The sequence below is a fragment of the Chiloscyllium plagiosum genome, chromosome 13 (assembly GCF_004010195.1).
Source record: "Chiloscyllium plagiosum isolate BGI_BamShark_2017 chromosome 13, ASM401019v2, whole genome shotgun sequence".
NCBI lineage: Eukaryota > Metazoa > Chordata > Chondrichthyes > Orectolobiformes > Hemiscylliidae > Chiloscyllium > Chiloscyllium plagiosum.
The window spans coordinates 49,078,940-49,101,135 of NC_057722.1; the positions used below are offsets into that span (position 1 = coordinate 49,078,940).

A 22,196-nucleotide genomic window follows, 5' to 3' on the forward strand; every position below is an offset into this window, starting at 1 on the left:
GCACTGGAGCGTGTCCAGTGGAGATTCACACGGATGATCCCTGGAATGGTAGGTTTAACATATGAGGAACGGCTGAGGATCCTGTGATTGTATTCATTGGAGTTTAGAAGATTAAGGGGAGATTTAATAGAAACTTGCAAGATAATACATGGCTTGGAGAGGGTGGGCGCCTGGAAATTGTTTCCGTTAGGCGAGGAGACTAGGATCCGTGGACACAGCCTTAGAATTAGACGGGGTAAATTCAGAACAGAAATGCGGAGACATTTCTTCAGCCAGAGAGTGGTGGGCCTGTGGAATTCATTGCCGCAGAGTGCAGTGGAGGCTGGGACGCTAAATGTCTTCAAGGCAGAGATTGATAAATTCTTGATGTCACAAGGAATTAAGGCCTACAGAGAGAATGCGGGTAAGTGGAGTTGAAATGCCCATCAGCCATGATTGAATGGTGGAGTGGACTCAATGGGCCGAATGGCCTTACTTCCGCTCCTATGTCTTATGGTCTTATGGACACTTCTTGGGCAAGTTTGACAGTTCCAGGAACTTTATGCATTTTTAGGCACAATCTTTATCTCACCTGATCCTATATTCTCTGAAATGTATCACAGCAAAGCAATCTAAGACAGCCACCTCCGCCAAGTAACCTTAACATTAATTTTGCCAAGGAATTCTCCTTTACTGTTTTTCTTTATTTGTCAGCTGATGCAGCTTTCTTCTTTAGCCAGCTCATACTAATTCTTTCATATCTGACAGAGTAGCTGCAGTCTGGTGTATTGTTACATTTGCTGCTCCTCTCTCTCATCATTGATATTAAGTTTTGCTACCAGGCTGAATCTAAGCCAAACTGTCACTGTGCAGCTGACCATTCAAAATCCTGAAAGCTCAGTCTAGCACAGTATCAGCAAACTGTAAGCTTACTGCTTAATAATCTCATTTCCAGGAAGTTACACTGAAACATTTATCTCTGTATTAAAACCTACAAGAACAAAATTTGAGCTGCTGAGATCTATGCTATAACCACAAATCTCTCACTGATATCTTGATAATCGAATGTTCTTTCAACGTGGGTTTATTTTGTTAATGCTGCTATTTTGGAATAGTGTAGGCTGAGAAGAGTGCTTACATATTAATATTGCATGACAGCACCAAGCCACATATTCAACCACAGACATATTAAAGTATAGTGTTGGTTTTAAACTGCCTCTGAAGTTGCTTTCCAAGTTGAGCACATTCACAAGACCTCAACTCAAGGCTGGGGCATTTTGCCTCCTGTACCTGATGTGCAAGCTGTTATTCAGTTGTTTTCTACGATAGGTAAAAGGTTGCAGTGAAACCTATGCCTTACAAAGGTTGTTGTCTGGCACCAGATGAAAGTTCATCATTAAGAAGGTGCATCACAAAGAGTGTGATTTTAGGAAAACCTCTCAGTAAGTGGAAGAATGGATGACAATGGAAATAGAGGCCACAGATTTCCTATCAGTTCCTCCCAACTCAGCAAATAAGATACTTCCATTTACTTAAGAGGATCCCATTGCGATCCTGACAGCTTTTGAATTGCCTTCACTTGTGGGAATGTTTAGATAATTTTCTTGTTGAGGCCTGAGTTAAATTGCACTTCGGGTCTCAATTGACATGGACTTCTGCTAATAGCTCATGAGCAATTTAGCCAATGAACTTGTAAATAACAGATGAAATAGTGATAGCAAGATTCCATGGACAATTAGATTGTTAGGCTGAAGTTTCCATTTTAAAGACTTTTGTGTCCCATCTCAACTGGCAGTGTCACTAATAATTCATAGCAGTTAGATAAGAAAAGCCTAAATGTTTTTGTAACAATACTTTCCATTTAACATTGCAAAGTGTGAAATGTTGAAAATACATTGTGATCACAATACTATTGAATAATAAACTGTAAAATAATATATGGATTTATAAGTAAAGTTGTCCATGTGGTTTTAGGCTTGAAACTGCATTATTAAGCTTAGCCTAAACATTTGACCAAAGGAGAGTTTTTATGCTTTCCTGCACGTCTGCAATGTTTGTCCAGAAAATAAGACTAAAAAATGTCTAAGAAATGCCCAACTGAGAAACAAAACGCATGTTTTCATGCGAAGGTAAGCTGTGTACACTTAAGGATATTCCAATTTTCCTTCTCACCTCTTCCTCTTCCTCTTTCCTAGCTGATGTTCCTTCCAGTCATAACCTTGATCGTTCATCTCTTGCTAAAAAGCGATTTACATTGCAGGGTCTTTCCAATCGCAGACCTCCACAGAAAGGTAAAGCAACTAAGTGCAACTGGTGTAACTTCAGTGTCCATCCTATACCGCATGGCTCTCACCTTTCCAAACAACTATCTTATCACTCTTACATACTTTTCCATTTGTAATCTATAAGGTATATTTACTTATGTTTTATGTATAAGTTGTGCTTCCTAATTTTGTCATCTGAATTTCATTGAACTCCTGTCATCTATTTTATAAAATCTTACAATGCTTTCAAATGTTAATATTGCTGCAAGGTATCACAAACCCTAAAATGTGAACAATCATTTATTACTTTCTGCAATGTACAACAGACACCATTTCATATGTTTTCACCTCGACTCTGGTAAAATAAAACATTTCAAAGTATCTTCAGGCTGAAAGATTGACCACTAACATAGACATCTTCCCTGTCAAGTGTCAAGTTTGTAAATACATGACCGTTGATGCAACATAATCCAGTCAAAAAGTATGGCACTGGAAAAGCACAGCAGGTCAGGCAACATCCGAGGAGCAGGACAATTGACGTTTCAGGCATAAGCCCATCATTCTTGATTGGGGTTACCATTAACCAGAAACCCAACTGGACTTGACATATAAACACAGGTCTACTGTGGTGAGTAACATATCTCCTCACTCCGCAAAGCTTGCCCAACACCCGAAAGGCATACGTTAGGACCATGAGGGATTACTTCCACTTGTCTGGATAGATGCAATCCAATAACACTCAAGAAGTCTGGCACCATTCAGGATAAAGCAGCCCAGTAGATTGGCACCACATCCACAAGCATCCATTCACTCCTCCACTAATGCTCAGCAGCAAAGGTGTGAACTATCTAAAATTTGCACTGCAGAAGTTCACTAAGGCTCCTTAGACAGCACCTTTCAAATCCAGAACCAGTTTCATCTAGAAGCACAGGGCAGCATATTCATGGTAATACCATCACCCAAAAGATCCCCTCCAAACTACTCATCGCCTTGACTTGGAAATATATCTCTGTTCCTTCAGAGTCACTGGGTCAAAATTCTGAACTTCCCTCTCTAATAGCATTGTGGCTCTGCCCACTGCAAATGGACTGCAGCAGTTCAACAAGGCTGCGCTCACCACCACCTTTTCAATAGCAACTTGGGATGGGCAATAAATGCTGGCCCAGTCAATGACATCCACATCCCATGAATGAATAAAGGAAGCATGGGAAAGCAGCTGTGAAACTGATGATGAAACTCAAGTTGAATCACCATCTCCCTTTTAACCTTGAGATCCGTTGTTCTTTCAAAGTACAAAAAGTTGAGCATTGATTGTCTAAAAGTCCAACAAACTCACATATCCCCATATAAACAACTAACATCTAGAATGAACTAAAAAGGATTTTTTAAATTATTTCCTGGGATATGAGTATCACTAGCTAGGTCATTTGATTCTTTTTTTGTTCAACTCTAATTGTTTTGGAGAATTTGGTGGTGAGCTGTCTTCTTAAACCATTGCAGTCCCTGGGGTGTAAGGATTCTCAAAGTGCTGGTTGGAGGAGTGTTCCAGGATTTTGACCTAGCAACAGCACAGGAACAGTGACATATTTCTGAACCAAGTTGGTGAGTGGTTTGGAGGGGACCTTGCAGGTGGTGGTATTACAATGCATCTGCCACCTTTGTCCTTCTAGATGGAAGATATCATGGGTTTCGAAGATGCTATCGGAGGAGCCTTGGTGACTTACTGCAATGCACCTTGTAGCTAATACACACTGCTGACACGGTGTTTTGATGGAGAAAGGAGCGAATGTTGAAGATTGTAAATGGGGTCCCAATCAAGTTGGCTGCTTTGTCCTAGATGATGTCAAAGTTTTTAAGTATCATTGGAATGCACTCATCTCGGGCAATGGAGAATATTTCATCAAACTGCTGACTAGGGCATTATGGTGGCAGGGACCTGGGTTCGATTCCAGCCTTGACTGACTGTCTCTGTGGAATTTGCACGTACTCTCCATATCAGCTTGGATTTCCTCCCACAGTCCAAAGATGTGCAGGTTAGGTGAATTGGCCATGCTAAATTTCCCCGTAGTGTGGGGGTTAGCCATGTAAATGCAGAGTTCCAGGGATAGGGCAGGGTTGGCTCTGGGTGGTGAAGGCCAGGGTGAGATGTTTTTCAGAGGGTCAGTGTGGACTTGATGGACTGAATGGCTTCCTTCTGCACTGTAGGGATTCTATGATTGTATCTTATGAATGTTGGATTGGCATTAATGAGACAGGAGTTACTCGCTGCAGAATTCCTCTTGCAGTTGCAATTCTAATATGGCTGGTCCAGTTCAATTTCTGGTCAATGGTAACCCCTCAGGATGTTGATAGTGAAGGTTTCAGACAGGGTAATGTCATTAAATGCCAAGGGTCAATGGTTAGATTCTCCCTCATTAAAGATGGTCATGCCTGAAACTTAAATAAAATAATGAACTACAGATGCTGAAGATCTGAACAAAAATCAGAAATTTCTGGAGAAAAGAAGCAGGTCAGGCAGCATCTCTGGAGAAAAAGCAGAGTTAATATTTTGTGTTCAGTGACCAGATTTCTGAAGAAGGATTACTGGACTCAAAACATTAACTTTGCATTCTCTCCACCGCTGCTGCTAGATCTGTTGAATTCTCCAGGAATTTCTGTTTTCGTTATTGCTTGTCACTTGTTTAGTGCAAAGTTTCCTTGTTACTTGTCAGTCTAAACTTGGAAGTTGTCCATGTTTTGCTGCATATTGTCACAGAGTGCTTCAGCATCTCAGCAGTCGTAAATCTGATCAGTATCAGTAGACTGATAAAGCAGTAATTGACTTGGTTAGATTTGCCCTCCTGTTTGTCCGCAGGACATACATAGGCAACTTTCTACTTGGCTGGATAGATGGTAGTATTGTAACTATACTGGAACAGCTTGGCTCGGCATAGTTGATTCTGAAGCTTCTGTAGATACTGACTGTCTTCTGTTGCCAAATGCTGTTAGCACCTTTGCAGTGTCCTGTGCCATCATTTCTTGATATGATGTGGAATTAATCAATTTGGTTGAAAACTGAAATCAGTCATGCGGGGTAACTCATGAAAAGACCAGATTGGGACATCCATGGTATACTTGCCTGAATATGTTTTGCAAATACTTCAGCTTTGTCTTTTGTACTGATATGCTAGACTACTATGTCATTGTGGATGGGGATATTTAAAGAGTCTTCACCTCCTGTCAGTTGTTGAATTGTCCACTGCTATTCATAACTAATTGTGGCAGGACTGCAGAGCTTAAATCTGAGCTGTTGTTTTTAGGATCATGTGGCTTTGTCTATTGCATACTGTTTCCACTATTTGACATGCAAGCAGTCCTGTGTTGAAGCTTTACTGACACTTCATTTTCAGCCTGACATCAGTAATAGGGAAAATGTTAGAGTCTATTATAAAATATTTAATGACAGAGAATTTGTAAAATAGAGACAAGATTGGATGGAGTCAGCATGGATTAGGAAAGGGAAGTCATGGCCAACAACTGGAATTCTTTAAGGATGTAACTAGAAGAGTTGATAAGGGGGAACCGGGGATGTGGTTTACTTGGACTTTCAAAAGGTTCTTGATAAGATCCCACCTAAGAGATTAGCGTGTAAACTTAAAGCGCATTGGGTTGCGGAGTGGTATACTCTCATGGATAGAGAACTGCCTGGTAGACAGGAAACGAAGAGTAGGAGTAAATGTTTTTTTCTGAGTGAGAGCCAGTGACCAATGGGGTGCTGCAGGGATCAATGTTTGTTCCTAACCTTCCCTCTAAGTTGCCCTTTTGTGCATGTGTAGCGGCTTCAAGGTTCCACACATGGTGATCACCAATCCTGGCATTGACTTCCAATTACAGAAGTCAATGCCATGCACAAGAAAATACAAAGGGTTGCACAGTCGGCAAGAAAATTAGAGGGACCGCTGCTTAGTCCGCAGCTATTCACATTATACATTAATGATTTAGATGATGGAATTAAATGTAATATCTCCAAGTTTAGAAGGGTGAACTGTGTGGAGGATATAGATATGCTTCATTGTGATTTGAACAAATTGAGTGAATGTGCAAATGCATGACAGATGACATATAATATGAATAAATGTGAGGCTATCCACTTTGGAAGCGAAAACAGGATGGCAGGTTATTATCTGAATGGAAATAGATTGGAACAGATGAGATGCAATAAGACTTGGGTGTCCTTGTACAGCAGTCACTGAAAGTAAGCATGCAGATGCAGCAAATGGTGAAGAAGGCAAAAGCTGGCTTGTCTTGCTGCATTGTACAGAGCCTTGGTAAAACAACACCTGTAGTACTGTATGCAGGTTTGGTCTCCTTATCTGAGGAGTGATGCTCTGGCTTTGAGAGAGGGCAATGAAAGTTTACAAGACTGCTTCCTGGGATGGCAAGACTGATATATGAAGAAAGGTTGTATCGGTTACATCTGTATTCATATATGCGTCTATATTGAGTTTATAAAAATGAAGGGGAATCTCATTGAAACCTACAAAATTCTAACAGGACTAGATAGAGTTCACACAGCAAGGCTGTTCCCAATGACTAGGGATTCCTGAAACCAGAGTTTACAGTCTAAAGATATGGGGGTAGGCCATTTCTGACTGAGATGAGAAGAAAGTTCTTCTCCCCGAGAGTGGTGAGCCTGTGCAATTCTCTGCCACCAAAAGTAGTTGAGGTGAAAATATTGAATAATTTCAAGAGTTCTTAGCTCTGGAGGGATCAAAAGATATGGGACAAATTATGGAACAGACTACCGAGTTGGATGATCAGTCATGATCATATTGAATCACGGAGCAGGTTCAAATGGCCTACTCCTGTTCCTATTTTTCTATATTTTATTCTTATTACATGTTCAGATGATCTAATTTCTTGTTTTCCCCTCAATCTATGTGAGAAGTGCATGACTATGCAAAGTAGGCAGTCATATAGCATGGCACAATTTGGAAGGGTTGTTAAAAACTGAATGATCTATTCATGAAATTATGTAAGTAAACAAGTAGGCTTCAACAGTGAGATTAAAAAGTCCAGATCTGTATCTCCATTTACTGACAGATGTAGATTTCTTTGTATTTACATTGCCTTCCTCAAAATTTCATGCTACATTCTATTTATAAATTTCATAATCAGTTCATAAGTATTTACATTAGCATATATATTCAAAATCTGTGAACCAATAGTTTCAAAGAACATAATTGAATCTAGTCCACTCTATTCTAATGATTATTGATTGTATAAATTGTGCATCAAATCATCCAGTAAGTGTTTCAGGAACAAAATATGGCATGATATAAGTCATTTTACATGTTATAATTTGCATGTCTTCTGGTACAATTGTAGAAAGTGTAATACAATGAGAGTATATAATCAGTATCACAATATTTTTCTTCACATAAAATAACTTCTGCAATTATGAATACAGAATGTTTATTCCCAACTATGCGCAAAGCTTATTTTTGAAAGCTATGGGCTGGTGGTGGAGTAAAAGCCATGGGCACCCGTATGGGCCCCAGCTATGCCTGTCTCTTTGTTGGCTACGTAGAACAGTCAATCTTCCGTAATTACCCCGGCACCACTCCCCACCTCTTCCTCCGCTACATTGATGACTGCATTGGCGCCACCTCGTGCTCCCGCGAGGAGGTTGAGCAATTCACCAACTTCACCAACACATCCCACCCTGACCTTAAATTTACCTGGACCATCTCCATCTCCATTAATGACGACCGACTTGACACTGACATATTTTACAAACCCACCGACTCCCACAGCTACCTGGATTACACCTCTTCCCACCCTACCTCTTGCAAAAATGCCATCCCGTATTCCCAATTCCTCCGCCTCCGCCGTATCTGCACCCAGGAGGAGCGGTTCCACCATAGAACACACCAGATGGCCTCCTTCTCTCGAGACCGCAATTTCCCTTCCCACGTGGTCAAAGATGCCCTCCAACGCATCTCATCCACATCCCGCAATTCCGCCCTCAGACTCAACCCCTCCAACCGCAACAAGGACAGAACGCCCATGGTGCTCACCTTCCACCCTACCAACCTTCGCATAAACCAAATCATCCGCCGACATTTCCGCCACCTCCAAACAGACCCCACCACCAGGGATATATTCCCCTCCCCACCCCTCTCCGCCTTCCGCAAAGACCGTTCCATCCGTGACTACCTGGTCAGGTCCTGATCTCCAGCATCTGCAGACCTCACTTTCTCCTAGAAAGGAGATGGGTCCTTGTTTTGATATCTCACCTTGTGACTCAATGAATACAGGCTGAACTTCATGATTTATTGCAATGTATAAATATTTATCAAGGGAAGAAAGATAATGGTTTATTAAATAAGGGATGAAGATGGAAATTACGAGATGTTCAGCCACAAATTGAAAAGTATTAAACCAGTTAACCTGCTGCCTTCAAATTACTGCCATTTGCAGTACCTACTTCAGACCACCAGATGGTGATATTAGTACAGGAATGGCTGAGTGAGCCAAGTGAGGTAAAAACAATGACTGCAGATGCTGGAATCCCTACTGCGAATCCTCTTGCAAGGATGCCTGCCTTGAAGAAGTTTTCCTCTTCCTGACCTATTGTACTCTATGCCACTCTCTCCCACCCCCACCCTCCTCTAGCTTATCTCTCCATGCTTCAGGCTCTCTGCCTTTATTCCTGATGAAGGGCTTTTGCCCGAAACGTCGATTTTGCCTGTCCTCGGATGCTGCCTGAATTGCTGTGCTCTTCCAGCACCACTGATCCAGATGGTGGTGGAGTAAGACTAGTGACTCACCTGTGACACCTAACACTCATGCACTGGCTCCAGTATAACTTCTGCCTGTTACATAGTCTTATGAAGCTGCCTAATAAATAATTGTTGCACAGCCCATTTAACAACCCAATTATCTTATTCACCTTGTTAGTGCACCTATTAAAGCACTGCAAATTCACTTTAAAACTGACATCTTCTTTGAAAAGAGCAAAATACTGTGGAGGTTGGAACTCTGAAATACAACAAACAAAAATCAAAAAAGACAGAGAGAAACACAGAGTTAACATTTCAGGGTGATGACCTGTGTACACTGTTCTTAATGTTGTAATGAGTGGGTGGAATCTTGTTTTATTGAAACAAAGAGTGAAGGTGGGCTTAGAAGTTGGAGGTGTTTCTGTTTGAGAGTATAATGTTTGTAATGAGGTCAGCCAGATGGACCTCATAGAATATGAGTTCCCTGATTAGGGTTGTTAATCTGGTCCAATCAGGGAGCCCTGGCTGATAGATTTCAACAGGAGTGTCAGAGGTTCTGCTCACTCTGAGAGCTGGCTCTGAGGGAGCTAGCTGAGTGTCAACAACTTTCCACATCTAAATAAAGGGTGATTCGGTATCAGGATACCAGCCTCTGTGGAGTTATTTCATTGGTGATGAGAGAAAAGCCAGCTCCTGAAGAAATTTGCTAGCAACACTTGTCTTTGATTTGGGTAAGCATTTCTGGCTTCATGCCATTAATTGGAGACGCGACGTTTTCAATTCTGCTGTTGAAGACTGAGTCCAGTATGTGGAAAGAATGTGTTTTTTTTCCATCAAATGAAAAATAACAAGTAATTCTCCAGCTTGTGAATCTGCAGTTTTTTTAATGATTATTAGGAGCCTAACTTTCCCTGAGACACCAATTACTAAAACACTTCTGAATTTAGTTCAGGAATATTATGACTCAAGCGTCCTCAAAATCTGAGATGCTATTAATTTTACTCAGCAATTCAAGAACCAGGGGAATCAGTATCAGGATTTTTGACAAGGTTAAGGTGACTGACAGAGGCATGTGACTTTGGTTTAACCCTTAATGAGATGCTGAGAGACCATTGGTATGTGAGATTAATGATGTAACCATGCAACAGGGTCTACTAACTGAAGTCCAAATGGATTTCAAACAGGCATTACAATGAGCTTTATCATTGGAAAATGAGGCAAGTGGAGCTTGTGAGTTCCAGGGTATTCCGATGGAAGTGGACCCCCTTGCCAGTCTGATTGAGCTTGAGGAGCACTACTTGTGGGTGGCATAGTGACTCAGTGGTTAGCACTGCTGCCTCACAGTGCCGGGGACCCGGGTTCAATTCCAGCCTCAGTCTGTGTGGACGTTGCACATTGTCCCCGTGTCTGTATGGGATTCCTTCAGGTGTTCTGGTTTGGGCGGCACGGTGGCACAGTGGTTAGCACTGCTGCCTCACAGCGCCAGAGACCTGGGTTCAATTCCCGCCTCAGGCGACTGACTGTGTTGTGGACTTGTTGGGCCGAAGGGCCTGTTTCCACACTGTAAGTAATCTAATCTAATCTACTTGAGTGAGAGTAAATGCATAGCCTCACTCAGAAGATATCCTGAACAGAGGGACTGTAGGTCAGCCTACAGCAATACCACAGAACGAAGCCAAGCCTCAGCCAAAGTTAACATTTTCTTCATAATCTGGATCAGCAAGCCATGGTAGTTGCTGCCAGTATGTGGAGAGAGTGAGGACTGCAGATGCTGGAGATCAGAGCTGAAAATGTGTTGCTGGAAAAGCGCAGCAGGTCAGGCAGCATCCAGGGAACAGGAGAATCGACGTTTCGGGCATAAGCCTGAAGAAGGGCTTATGCCCGAAACGTCGATTCTCCTGTTCCTGGATGCTGCCTGACCTGCTGCGCTTTTCCAGCAACACATTTTCAGCTGCCAGTATGTGGACTTAAAACAGAAAAGGATTCCCACTAGACCTCAATTGAGTAAGACAACTGTTAGGCCTGTATCCAGGAGAGTGCGCACCATGTAAGGTCCACCAATATCTGGTCTGGAGCAGTTCAATTGCTTAGCAACATTCAAATCAGAACCAATCAAAATAAACATATAGTTAAATGGTTACCCAGTTCTAATGGAGGTTGATACTGGTGCAGCCGCTTCAGTGATCACAGAACCAGTCTTTAACAAATTTCATTCTGGATTCCAACCCTTAAGTTTGCACAAGACTCAACTAGACTGAGAACCTATAATGGAGAGCCTTTACAATTAACGGTACAAGTTCGGCTCTGGGCTCTTATGGGAAGCAGTTGGTGCAGATACCACTGATTGCAGTAAAAGGCTCGGGTCCAAGCTTGATGATACAAAATTGGTTGATAAAGATTCACCTAGATTGGCTCAATCTTTTTCATTTCGAAAATGGCTGCCTAAGTGAAGTTCTAATTAAATATCTGAAAGTTTTCAGGAAGGTCTAGACACTATCGAAGGAGCCAAGGCCACTTTGTATGTTGACCAGGAAGTAATTTTATGATTCTGCAAGGCCTTACCAGTTCTATTTGCCTTATGTGCAGAATTAGAGGCAGAAATCATAAGACTGGAAAGCGAAGGAATCATCAAATCAGTCCAGTTTGCGGTCTGGGCAATATCAGTCATACCGGTTGTAACCGATGGATCGGTTCACCTTTATAGGGATTTTAATCAAATGGCAAACTGCTTTTCACTGCTGGATAAATACCTAATACCTTGCATACTGGATTTATATGCAAAGTTGGCAGGGAGGCAGTTCTTCATGCAATTGGACATTAGCCATGCATACTTGCAATTGCAGTTATATGAGGATTCCCTGAAGTAAACTCTGTCTTGTTTAGCAGAGTGTTGGATCTGGTATTGGAATTCCTGAGGCTATTTCACCACCAACCCCCCCTCCCCACCCAGGTCCAGGAAGATCAGATTTAATTTGGTGGGGAGTCCTGATGAAAGGTTCTGACCTAAAAGGTCAATTCCCCTGCTGCTCTGATGCTGCTTGACCTGCTGTGCTTTTCCCAGCTCCACACTTTATCGACTCTGACTTTCCAGCAACTGCAGTACTCACTATCTTCATTCTTCTCCCCATTAGCAACTCTGGTGGTGTTATCCTGTAGTTGTGTGAAGGTGGTCCTATAATCAAATAGGAATCAGAACAGTTTGGTATCGAGTGAGGCTGTAAGCTGTTACTTTGAGCCTGTCTTCAAAGTTTCAACTGCTCTTTCTGCCAGACAATTGGATGATGGATGGTACGGAGTTGTTCTTATATGACAAATACCATTTGACTTAGGAACTACTCAAATTCTCTGCTTGTTATCTGTGGCCAACATTTCCAGGAGTCAGTGTGTTGCAAAAGATGTACGTGGTTTTCACATTGTGTACCTGCTTATTGAGTGCCATTGCACCTACCCAAAATTTATACATCGCTGGGCCTGATCTTGCATCGACTATGCCTCTTACCCATGGAGGGCCATTCCCAGGATTTCTACATCAAACTTCATCCCCTGAAGTAAACTGTCCGTCTTGCTCAGCAGAGTGTTGTGACAGACATGGTGTTCCTTAGGCCGTTTCAGAGAGTTTTGCGCAATTACATCTTTCTCAAACCATGCATGAGTAAAACACTAAATTTTAATTGCAGGCATCAGGAAGTTCTTCCACCCTCCACAATTTTCCAGCTGCCATATATAAAATGCACCTGGACAGCAACATTTGTTCTCTGAATCTTGAGAACATGAATTAACTTCTAATCGTGTCCCCACACCACCTTTGCACATATCACAGACCAAGCAAAAATCTGTACCAGGTTTTAGTAATCCATTCTTAGAGACTCTTCTAAAGGTTTTGCAGAAGGGTAAGGACCTTTTTGTTTCCCCTAAGGATGGCAACAACAGTTCATCCTGACTGGTGCAGGCATACTTGATAGAGGTGGCTGCAGACAACCTGGCTCCAGCGCTGCACGAGGGTGAATGGTTTGCAGCTCTGTACCAGGATATTTACCATTTAATGCTTCATGCCTCTGAGTGTGAGTTAGCATTTCAAGGTTATCTCTGCAGAGGACTGTCACAATTAAGATTGAATGTCAAGTATTTCCTGAGATGCCTTGTGCAATCATTGCATTGTCACTTCATTGCAGTTATTAGAATTAGTTGCACCACAGTGGCACTGGTTCTCACACTTGTGCCAAGGTTCAAACTTGAAACATGAAAGGAACTACAACACGCAGCAGCTCACACAGCAGCAGCTCAGTAACCTTTCATTATAACAATCAGAATGTACGCATCTGATCTCAAGTAGTCCCCACCACATTCTAGTGAGCCAGCACTCATGACTAATATGATTGTTAAGTGGAGCACTGTATGCTTATGCATAAAATTGGAGGGCTCTTTTTAAACATGCATTCACTTTCAAGGAGCTGAAACAAAACACTAATTCTAGGTTGGATGTACAAGTGTGGGATATAGGTAAATTAATGTTTCTTCTGCAGTTCTGCAATTATAATTTCTGATACAAAGTAAATGAACTCACATCAGTGTGTGGTTGTTTCGGTCGGGAGCTGAGTCAACAAGAATGGAAACTATGTGGAGGAAATATATGATTGTTTTTGTATTAGCTAAAGTTGTATGTCAGCATGAAACGTGATTGCAAAACAATGGTAGATACTTTGGGCAAATAGATAAGATGTTGTGAGGGGATGAAGTTAGGCCAGATACATAGGAATGAACATCTGTTTCCCACTTTTACAGAGACACAGGAACAAACCCTGATTAAAGAGGTCATAGGGATCAGAGTGACTTCAGGAGAAGCCCAGATGGAAAGATTAGGTCCTGATGAAGAAAGAATATGCCTAACAACGACCTGCAGTGGGATGAGGTCAAACGGCCTTGTGAGGCCAGAAATAAGCATTTTGTCACAGACAAGGCTGGATAAGACAAGAGATAAGCAGGAGTGGTGGGACCAGTCTTAGGGAAGTGGAGGATGTAAACAGGGGGAGAAACAATGAAATAAGAAAAAAATATGTAGGAACCAAATTATATAAATATCGAGTATTTGTTGAATTTGGTGTGTGTATGTCCTCTGCCTTGCCTGGCACTGGACATCACACCCACCTGCAAGTGTCAAAATAAAGGACACTACTGATTCAGATTTTGTCTCGGACTGCAATTATTGAAGTGTGTGAGCTTTGTTTCTCACACAAGTAACTACAATACCATCCACTATCATTAAGTCAATAGGAATAACTATTGATTCCTAATAAGATCAGTGGAAAGAAATCACTGTTCTGTATCAGCCATACTGGTTACTTACTAATAACATGGACTTTCACCAACTATTAAGATGCCAGCATCCAAAATGTAATCCCATTAAATTTTGGTAATAAAAACTAATATATGATTGGCCACGTAATCATCATCTTACAGAATTCATTATAAAAAAAATTACAATATTGCATCCAAAATGCCTGTCAAAACTATCATCCTGTTTCAGACACTTGTTGCAACTGTGTTGCGGGTCTACCTGTGCATGTACAGATAAAACATGGAGGCCATTTTTTAGTGGTGGCACCCTATCTGCGGTATTGCCAACACATCCTCTCTTCTGGTTAGTGCAGCCCTGCAGAGTCTAGCAGCTACAGGAGGAAGAAATATCCAAGGTTCCTGACACTCAAAGGAATGCTGGTGAATAGGTCTCTGCTGAGCCCAGTCTGAATGATGACCACTGAACTCAGCCATCAATGATCTGACAGAGAGGCATGGTCAAGCATTGGAACATCATATACTGACTGGAGCAGAGGTGGTCACCTAGGTAATGTTTGATATGGTGGCTGTGCCATGTGAGCACATGGCTGCTTCCATGGAATGGAGCCAAGTCCATCAGAACAGACAGTATCTGCTGGTTATGCACATGAACTCTAACTCCGCTGCTCGATCCATGGATGTATTCATTCACTTAGACAAGAGGTAGCTGAGTGAACTTAAACCTCCTTCCAGAGCCCCATGCCCTCAAGGGGTGAAGGAGGTGCTACTGTGCAAAGAGAGAGAGGAGGAATGATGGACAGGCATCTATGAATTGTTATCTCCGGACATTCCAGAGGTACCCGGGCAAGACCACTTCCTTCTGCCAGGAATGCAAATTCCTCACTGATATCAGGCTGAAGAATTTGCACAGAATCTGGTAGAAGACCCTCAACTGGTCAGAGCCCTCCTGGACCCAGGTCACAATAGGAGACCCATCAAAGTCATCTGAGGCAAGCTGGAAAAGCTGTCAGCAGGCTTTCTCAAATTGAATTGTGTCTATCACAATGTTAGAGTATAGTAGTAGGAAGGGAACAATTAAAGCACCATGTTCTCTTTAGATGCACAAATGTCAGTTTCCTGTGCAACTATACACTTGACTTAAATATAGCACTTTTTATGATAGCCTGCTTCAATCTGTTAAGGCTTTAGAATAATTATGCTTTCCTTGTAAACAAACTCGAGGAATGCTGACCAACATATACACTCACACGCACATAATGAGGAACAATGTAAAGAATGCTAAGTCTATCACTCTTGCCTTTTGGTATGAACATGCCCTCTGGGGGGGAGGGGGGTGCTGCTTAAGCTACATGATTAGGCTTTCAAGCATCTGCAGGTAGCTGCAATGCCTTTGGTATACCTTCTGTTGATACACTGCTTGATAGGGCTAAAGAGTCAGGTTCCCCTCTTCAGTCACTACTTGTTACTCCATAGCTACAGTCCTGATACTTGCATCTCCAGGTCTGTTGGTAATAACCATTCCTCCTTCTTCGTCTCTTCATTATCCTTGACTTCAGCAATGCATATTCAGCTGCTGGGCTAAGTTGGAGTCAAAAAGTGTGGCGCTGAAAAAGCACAGCAGTTCAGACAACATCCGAGGAGAAGGAGGGTTGACTTTTCAGGCATAAGTCTTTCATCAGGAATGTGGGGTGGGGCCCAAGGGGGCTAAGAGATAAATGGAAGGGGGTGCTGGGGGGGTGGTGGTAGGTAGCTAGGAAGGCGATAGGTGGATGCGGGTGGGGGAGGGGAGGGGGGTCACCTGGCTTGGAAGAACTGATCTGTGGAAAAAGTATCAGGAATTAAATGCTTGCCTTACAATTACCATATACAGTATATTCGAGCAATTGTCGATCTCATGTAAAAGTCGGCCCCTATTTTTGGCCAAATAATCTGGAATATTCCGCATATCTTGTGTAAAGGTCAACCCTAGTTCTTTACAGATAACAGATCAATGTTTATGAGTCAGTGTGCTGGCCGTCACATCTCGATCCAGCTTTCCAGTCTGCCAGTTGTTCTACTCGGCTCCTAGTCTTCCAGTCCGCTGGCTGTTGTGTTTCACTCCGGGTTTTCAGAATTACTGCAATTCATTTTTATATTCTGCTCCCAGGTTTTCTTTATTCATTTCAAGATCAGTTGGGTTTCTGCTAATGATACGGTATGAATTTTGACGTGCATGAGTTTCAGCCCCTCAAAAGTAGTATCCATGTAATAGTTGACCCCATAAATTTAACCATAAAAAGGAGTAAAAAAATTTATCTATTACTCGAGTATATATGGTAAGCTCTTGAAATAGTCAGGCCATCTTTTTGGCCCCTATCAGACTGTTCATATGTTGGGTAAAAACCTTCCCCACAGTAACCTCTACATAGATTTTCTATGACCCACGATTAAACTTCCTTTTCTTGATGTTACTATGAGCAAGATCTTTGTAGCCATGTTCTTTACATTAATTTCCATCCATGCAGTGATTAAAACAGTCTGAGTCTCGGAGACCTTCACTATCTCTGCAATACAAGACAACAGCCTTCATTCCTATGTCTTTCACTTTCAAGTAAATGAGTCTAATCCGGAATAACCTTCCCACTAATCCAATCAATTTTTGTGAGTCTTAGATCCCCTTCTTCTCAGTGTTAAATAAATCATAAGACATAGTTTGAATGTTGATATTAGGAATTGATTGCGCTTATTCTTCTTTATTCTGCAGTGAGTGCTACCCTTCAGTATTAAGGCCATAATTCAGTGCTTATGCAAACCTATTTTTCAATTTATATTTCGGTTGCTTCACTTGGGTCTGTTTGCACTGTAATGGAACACATACAAACAGATCTCAGGCCATTTTCATTTGTATGTGCATCCCTTGCAGGTCTTCCTTTTACAAGATGATTCAAGATGGAGATGATAGTTGTACATCTTTTCATTTTATTTATTCACATTCTACCCTCCCCCTTTGCAGTTCACCTCCCCCCGCCATCACTGCAGATGGCCTTTCTCTTTCCTCTGATACGTTTTTTTCCAATCTTCAGTTGTGAATATCGGCCCTTTCATTTTCTCCCTTGATATTCTTGTTCTTTCTTTTATTCATTCCTATCCAGATTCTTATGCCCAGCCTTAAATTTACTCTGCAGCTTTTTCAATTCACCTACTCTTTCATCCTCCCTAATATAGCCCAGTTAACTAATTTTGTTCCCCATCCTAAATCTGCAGTTCCAACTCTTCCTTGTCCTCTTTGCCTCATTACTGTGATTATTCCCTCATCATCCAGTGTCCTCCCTTCTTTCCCCAAGATTCTTCCAGAGCCCCTGATAACCTCATCCTTTAAGTTGCATCCCCTATGATTGCTTTCTACGTAGCCCATCTTTTCGTGACTGTTTTGAGACCCCTTTTGTGTTGCACCTCACTTACCTGCCCCAGTCAGGTTTGCAAATATAGTCAACGTGGAGCCTCCCTTGGGCAGGCTTGTTAACCTAATCAGGCTTTTCCCTTGACACTGTAAACATTATGAAAAATTAGCCAAACCACGAAGAGCCAGATAGGATTTCTCATGAGTTGGTTGACCCAGTGAGACTTCACTCTTTGTACTGGAAATATTTAAAAACCATAGACAAAACTGCATATGACTGATACTTCTCATGAGCTGGTTGACCCAGTCAGGCCTCAACCAGCATTTGCACAAAGAAATGGCCTGCTTATGAAGGACCTATGACGCTATGACCAAAATTGCTGAAGAGGTTTATAATCACCAGAGAGTAGAGGAAAGTTCATGCCTCATACATACAACAATGTTTGTCATCATGTGTTGCCAATTTTTGCCTAGCATGAACATAGTTTCAGCAGGATAAGCTATTAATGAGTACCCATGGCATGCTTATAATGCAAAGGATGTTCCTAACCATCAGAGTTGAAAAGCAGCTCACCCACCTTCAAGATTCTAATAAATTAGTACCAAAGCCTTAACTCAGAAACGGATTTTGTGTCCGTCCCACAATTAAGTTCCCATACCCATTATTCTAAAACTTCCAGAATATTATGGATTCAGAATATTCCACCCTGTAGCTGGGTAATTCAATGGAGTCAGTGGTAAGGGAGTCACATTTTTAGCTGGGTTTGAAGACTCTAGTTTTACATTTCCAGTGTTGAACTGAAAGAACTTATGAGTTGACTATCCATGGCTTGATGTAATATATGTGTCCACAATCAGGGGCTTGAGAATAGAGGAGAAAACGTTGAGCAGGATACTGGTAGTGTATATGCAGAATACAAAGCGTGGAGGTACTGGCCATATTTTTCAAATCCTCCTTAGAAACTAAGCTGAATCCATAACAGTGAGGTATTGCAAATATTATATCTTTGTTTGAAGAAGAGTATAAAGATAAACCCATCAACTAAAAGATAGTCAGTTTAACTACAGTGATGGGAATGCTTTTGGAAATGATGATTTGGGACAGAATTAACAATCACTTGGACAAGTGTAGATTAACCTAGAAAAATCAGCAAGGATTAAAGGCAAATCATATTTCACTAATATAACTGAGTATTTTAATGAGGCAATATTTTAATGAGTTGATAGAGTGGACAAGAGTTTTCAAAAGCATTTAATAAACCATACATGACAGGCTTTGGCAGTAAATTTGAAACCTGGATTAAAAAGGACAGAGAGCAGCATCAATGCAAAGTTAGCTGACTGTCTGGAAACAGAATTGTGATAAATAGTTAAAGAAGGTACACAATTATGTTACCTGGGATCTTATATATGAATGACAAACCTAGCTGCCACTCATTCATTTATACAGACTGTGCTCAAAGGCACATCCTTTTGGATTATTATCTGAGCCATTTCTTTGGGAGGTTTTTTATCAGTGCAATAGCCTTCCACTCTCACAAACATGGCAAATAGGCAGGTCAGACTCAAGTATGCAAAGCACAATTTCAAAATTTGACATGATGCAAAATTTAGAAGTATCATAAACTATGAGAATAATGAAAGACTTCAAGAGGATGTAGAAAGGTTTGTGGAATGGGAGTATCTATGGTCAATGAAATTTAATGCATGACAGTGTGACATAATATATTTTGGTAGGAATAATGAGGAGAGACAGTCTGAAATGAAGGATATAATTCTGAGGGGGTGCAGGAACAGAGAGATTATGTGCACAATTTAGTGAAGTGAAAGGACAGATTGAGAAAAGGCATGCACGATCCTGGACTTTACAAATTGAGTCTTAGAGTGCAAAAGCAAGGGAGTTATGACATCTCTTTAATACTGTTCGGTTTGGCCTCAACTCAAATATGTTGTCCAATTCTGGGCATGACATTTTGGTACATATGAGAGTGATTGTGGAGATGAAGTACTTCAGTTGTGTGAGAAGATTGAAGAAAATGCAGTTGTCCGCTTAATGGAAAATAGAAGATTGAGAGGAGATTGCAAATCATGAGAATTCTTCACAGAGTAGATAGAGGGAAACTTTTCCCTTTGGCAGAAATATTGAGAACCAGAAGACAGAGATTAAGGGTGATCCATAAATGAAGCAGAACAGAATTTGAGCATTTAGGATCTGGAATGTGTTAGTCTGAGTGTGATGGATGCAGGTTCTGCAATGGTTTTCAAAAGGGAATTGGATAAACATCTAAAGGACAACATGCAGTCACATAAATTAGGAGCAGAAATAGGCCACTTTATCCTTCAAGTCTGCTCCGCCATACTATAAGATCATGACTGATAGAGTTGTTACTGCCAAGAGTCTATAGATAAAAGTTATCTTGCATTTTAATTATTGGTATTCTATGATTTTATGTGGAGGTTGAATACTTCCTTGCTGACAATGTTGCTAAATGTTTGTGCAAAGAAAGGTTAGAAAACCAAAATAGATCCTTGTAGTGGTACCAGATGTGATATTGCATCAAAGAAAGTAAGCTTTAGCTATAAAAATATTGAGTGTATTCAAACAATTGGGAACGGAGCAATGTAAGAGCCTCCCAAGGGACTGAATAGCAGTGAAGAGAATTAAAGCAGAAACTTGACTATGGTTGACAACAAGGAATGATTCTTCACTGTGCCACAGTCACATGGCTTAATCTGGCAGTGGGGGGAGACCTAGAAGGTCACTGAAGGGTATCTGTTGACCCAAGCATGGGTGACTTTCCTAACCCCTCTCCCGCCACTGACAAAATACCAGCAGGGTCATGTAGGCAATGACCTCTCCCAAAGGGGCATAACATTTCATCCAATATATGTTTAACTGTGCAAAGTTGAGACAACAATAATTGGAGCCTTGAGGTTTAAAATGGCATGGTTGGTATTAAATCAGTGTTACACTTTGAATAGTATTCCACCTTGTAGTAATTTATATCTTTTTAGATTACAGCATGGCAGAGAGAATGAGCAAAGGTGACTCAGAACAAGGCAAACTGCTGAAGCAAGAAGCTATAGCTGTCAGACAGTCTAAGGTGAAATTCTTCTCCCTCAACCTCAATGGAATTAGGTATCAGATGTCATTGAGGGGTCATCACTGAAATTTGCCACCTGCTGTAACCATAACTGCAGCCTCACAGCAGGACAAATACACTATTTCCATTCTGTGGTGGTAACTGTAGCCAGGAAATTTGATTCATCTGGCTCCTTTCAGTGGATCATGTGATATTTGCAGCATCTGCTCGTTCACATGTGCACTAAGATAGAGGGAAACTTTTCCCTTTGGCAGAAATATTGAGAACCAGAAGACAGAGATTAAGGGTGATCCATAAATGTGTTATGAACCCCGTTGAGGCTGATCACTTTGAACAGGAGATTTACATTCCCTATGGCCAACTTAAAGGAGTTATACCATATTTGGCCATGTTGTGAATGAACCAGTCCTGGAGCAGAATTAAATGTTATGAGTCTAATGACTCTTCATCAGAGACTCAAAACATTAGCTTGCTTTCTCTCCATGGATGCTATCTGAGCCACTATGATCTCCAACACTTTTTTTGTATTCAGTACAGATTCCAGCATCTGCAGTAATCTGCTCCTACCTGGAGCAGAATTTTCTGAGTTAGATGGGTGTCTCACTGTTGTCTGAAAGTGATGACATAGCAATGCTTATTCTTAGAAGGAAGGCCTTCAGGTGCCCCCCCCCTCCAAGAGCCTAAAAGGGTGGGCCTTTCTCCTAGCTGAGGACCCCAAAATATTACAACGTGTCTACTAGAGCTGCCAATATCTCAGAGGCCAGCAGCTCCAACACTCAACAATGCCATGGAAAGAAGCTAAAAACTAATTTCATAAACCTCTGAGAAGAAACAAGAAACAGCTTGCTGAAATTTAAATTTCTTTTTATTTACACTGAATACAAAGTAAATAGACTATTGCATAAAAGTGTATGCATAAGATATGTGCATATATGCTTAGTCATAATAATTTCATTATACTCATCCATAATATATAAACAACATTCACGTTGGAGAACAGTGGATAAAACAACTTGTTCTATTGCTCTCACTTGTGTATTTTCTACATAATGCTTGTCATCATTTTTAATGACTCCACCTATTGTTTTCTTTATTTAATGGAAAACATTCCTGATCATTCAGCGTAGTTGGTGTGAAGTGTCAAAACCTTGCAAACAGCATTTCCAGTTGTTTTCATTACTTTGCTGTATAAATACAGTTCAATTGTATTTACCTCCATTAAAGCAAGCTAAAGAAGAGTACAAGATCCAAATGAGGTAGATTTCAAGTGAAAGAAAAACATCATAAAATATATATTTTTTAAAAAGAAGGTATGTATTTGAGAAATAAAAATATTTTGCTGATACTATTTCGTAGATTAACTGTACAAAGGAATACAAGCAGAACATTCTGGTTTTATATGCTGTATCTG

General features: G+C 41.1%; 1 protein-coding gene across 6 annotated transcripts in view; it reads left to right on the top strand.

The window, feature by feature from the left end:
* The window catches only part of mcf2l2 (MCF.2 cell line derived transforming sequence-like 2), a 396,698-nt gene that overhangs the window by 334,902 nt on the left and 39,600 nt on the right, over positions 1 to 22,196 (top strand). For 5 of the 6 annotated variants that reach the window (XM_043702332.1, XM_043702330.1, XM_043702329.1 and 2 more), the window contains exon 27: positions 2,175 to 2,270. The exons of the other annotated variant lie outside the window; for it this stretch is intronic. In XM_043702332.1, coding sequence (XP_043558267.1) covers positions 2,175 to 2,270 — 96 coding nt within the window. The remainder of the gene's footprint in view (positions 1 to 2,174; positions 2,271 to 22,196) is intronic. 6 annotated transcript variants of the gene reach the window in all.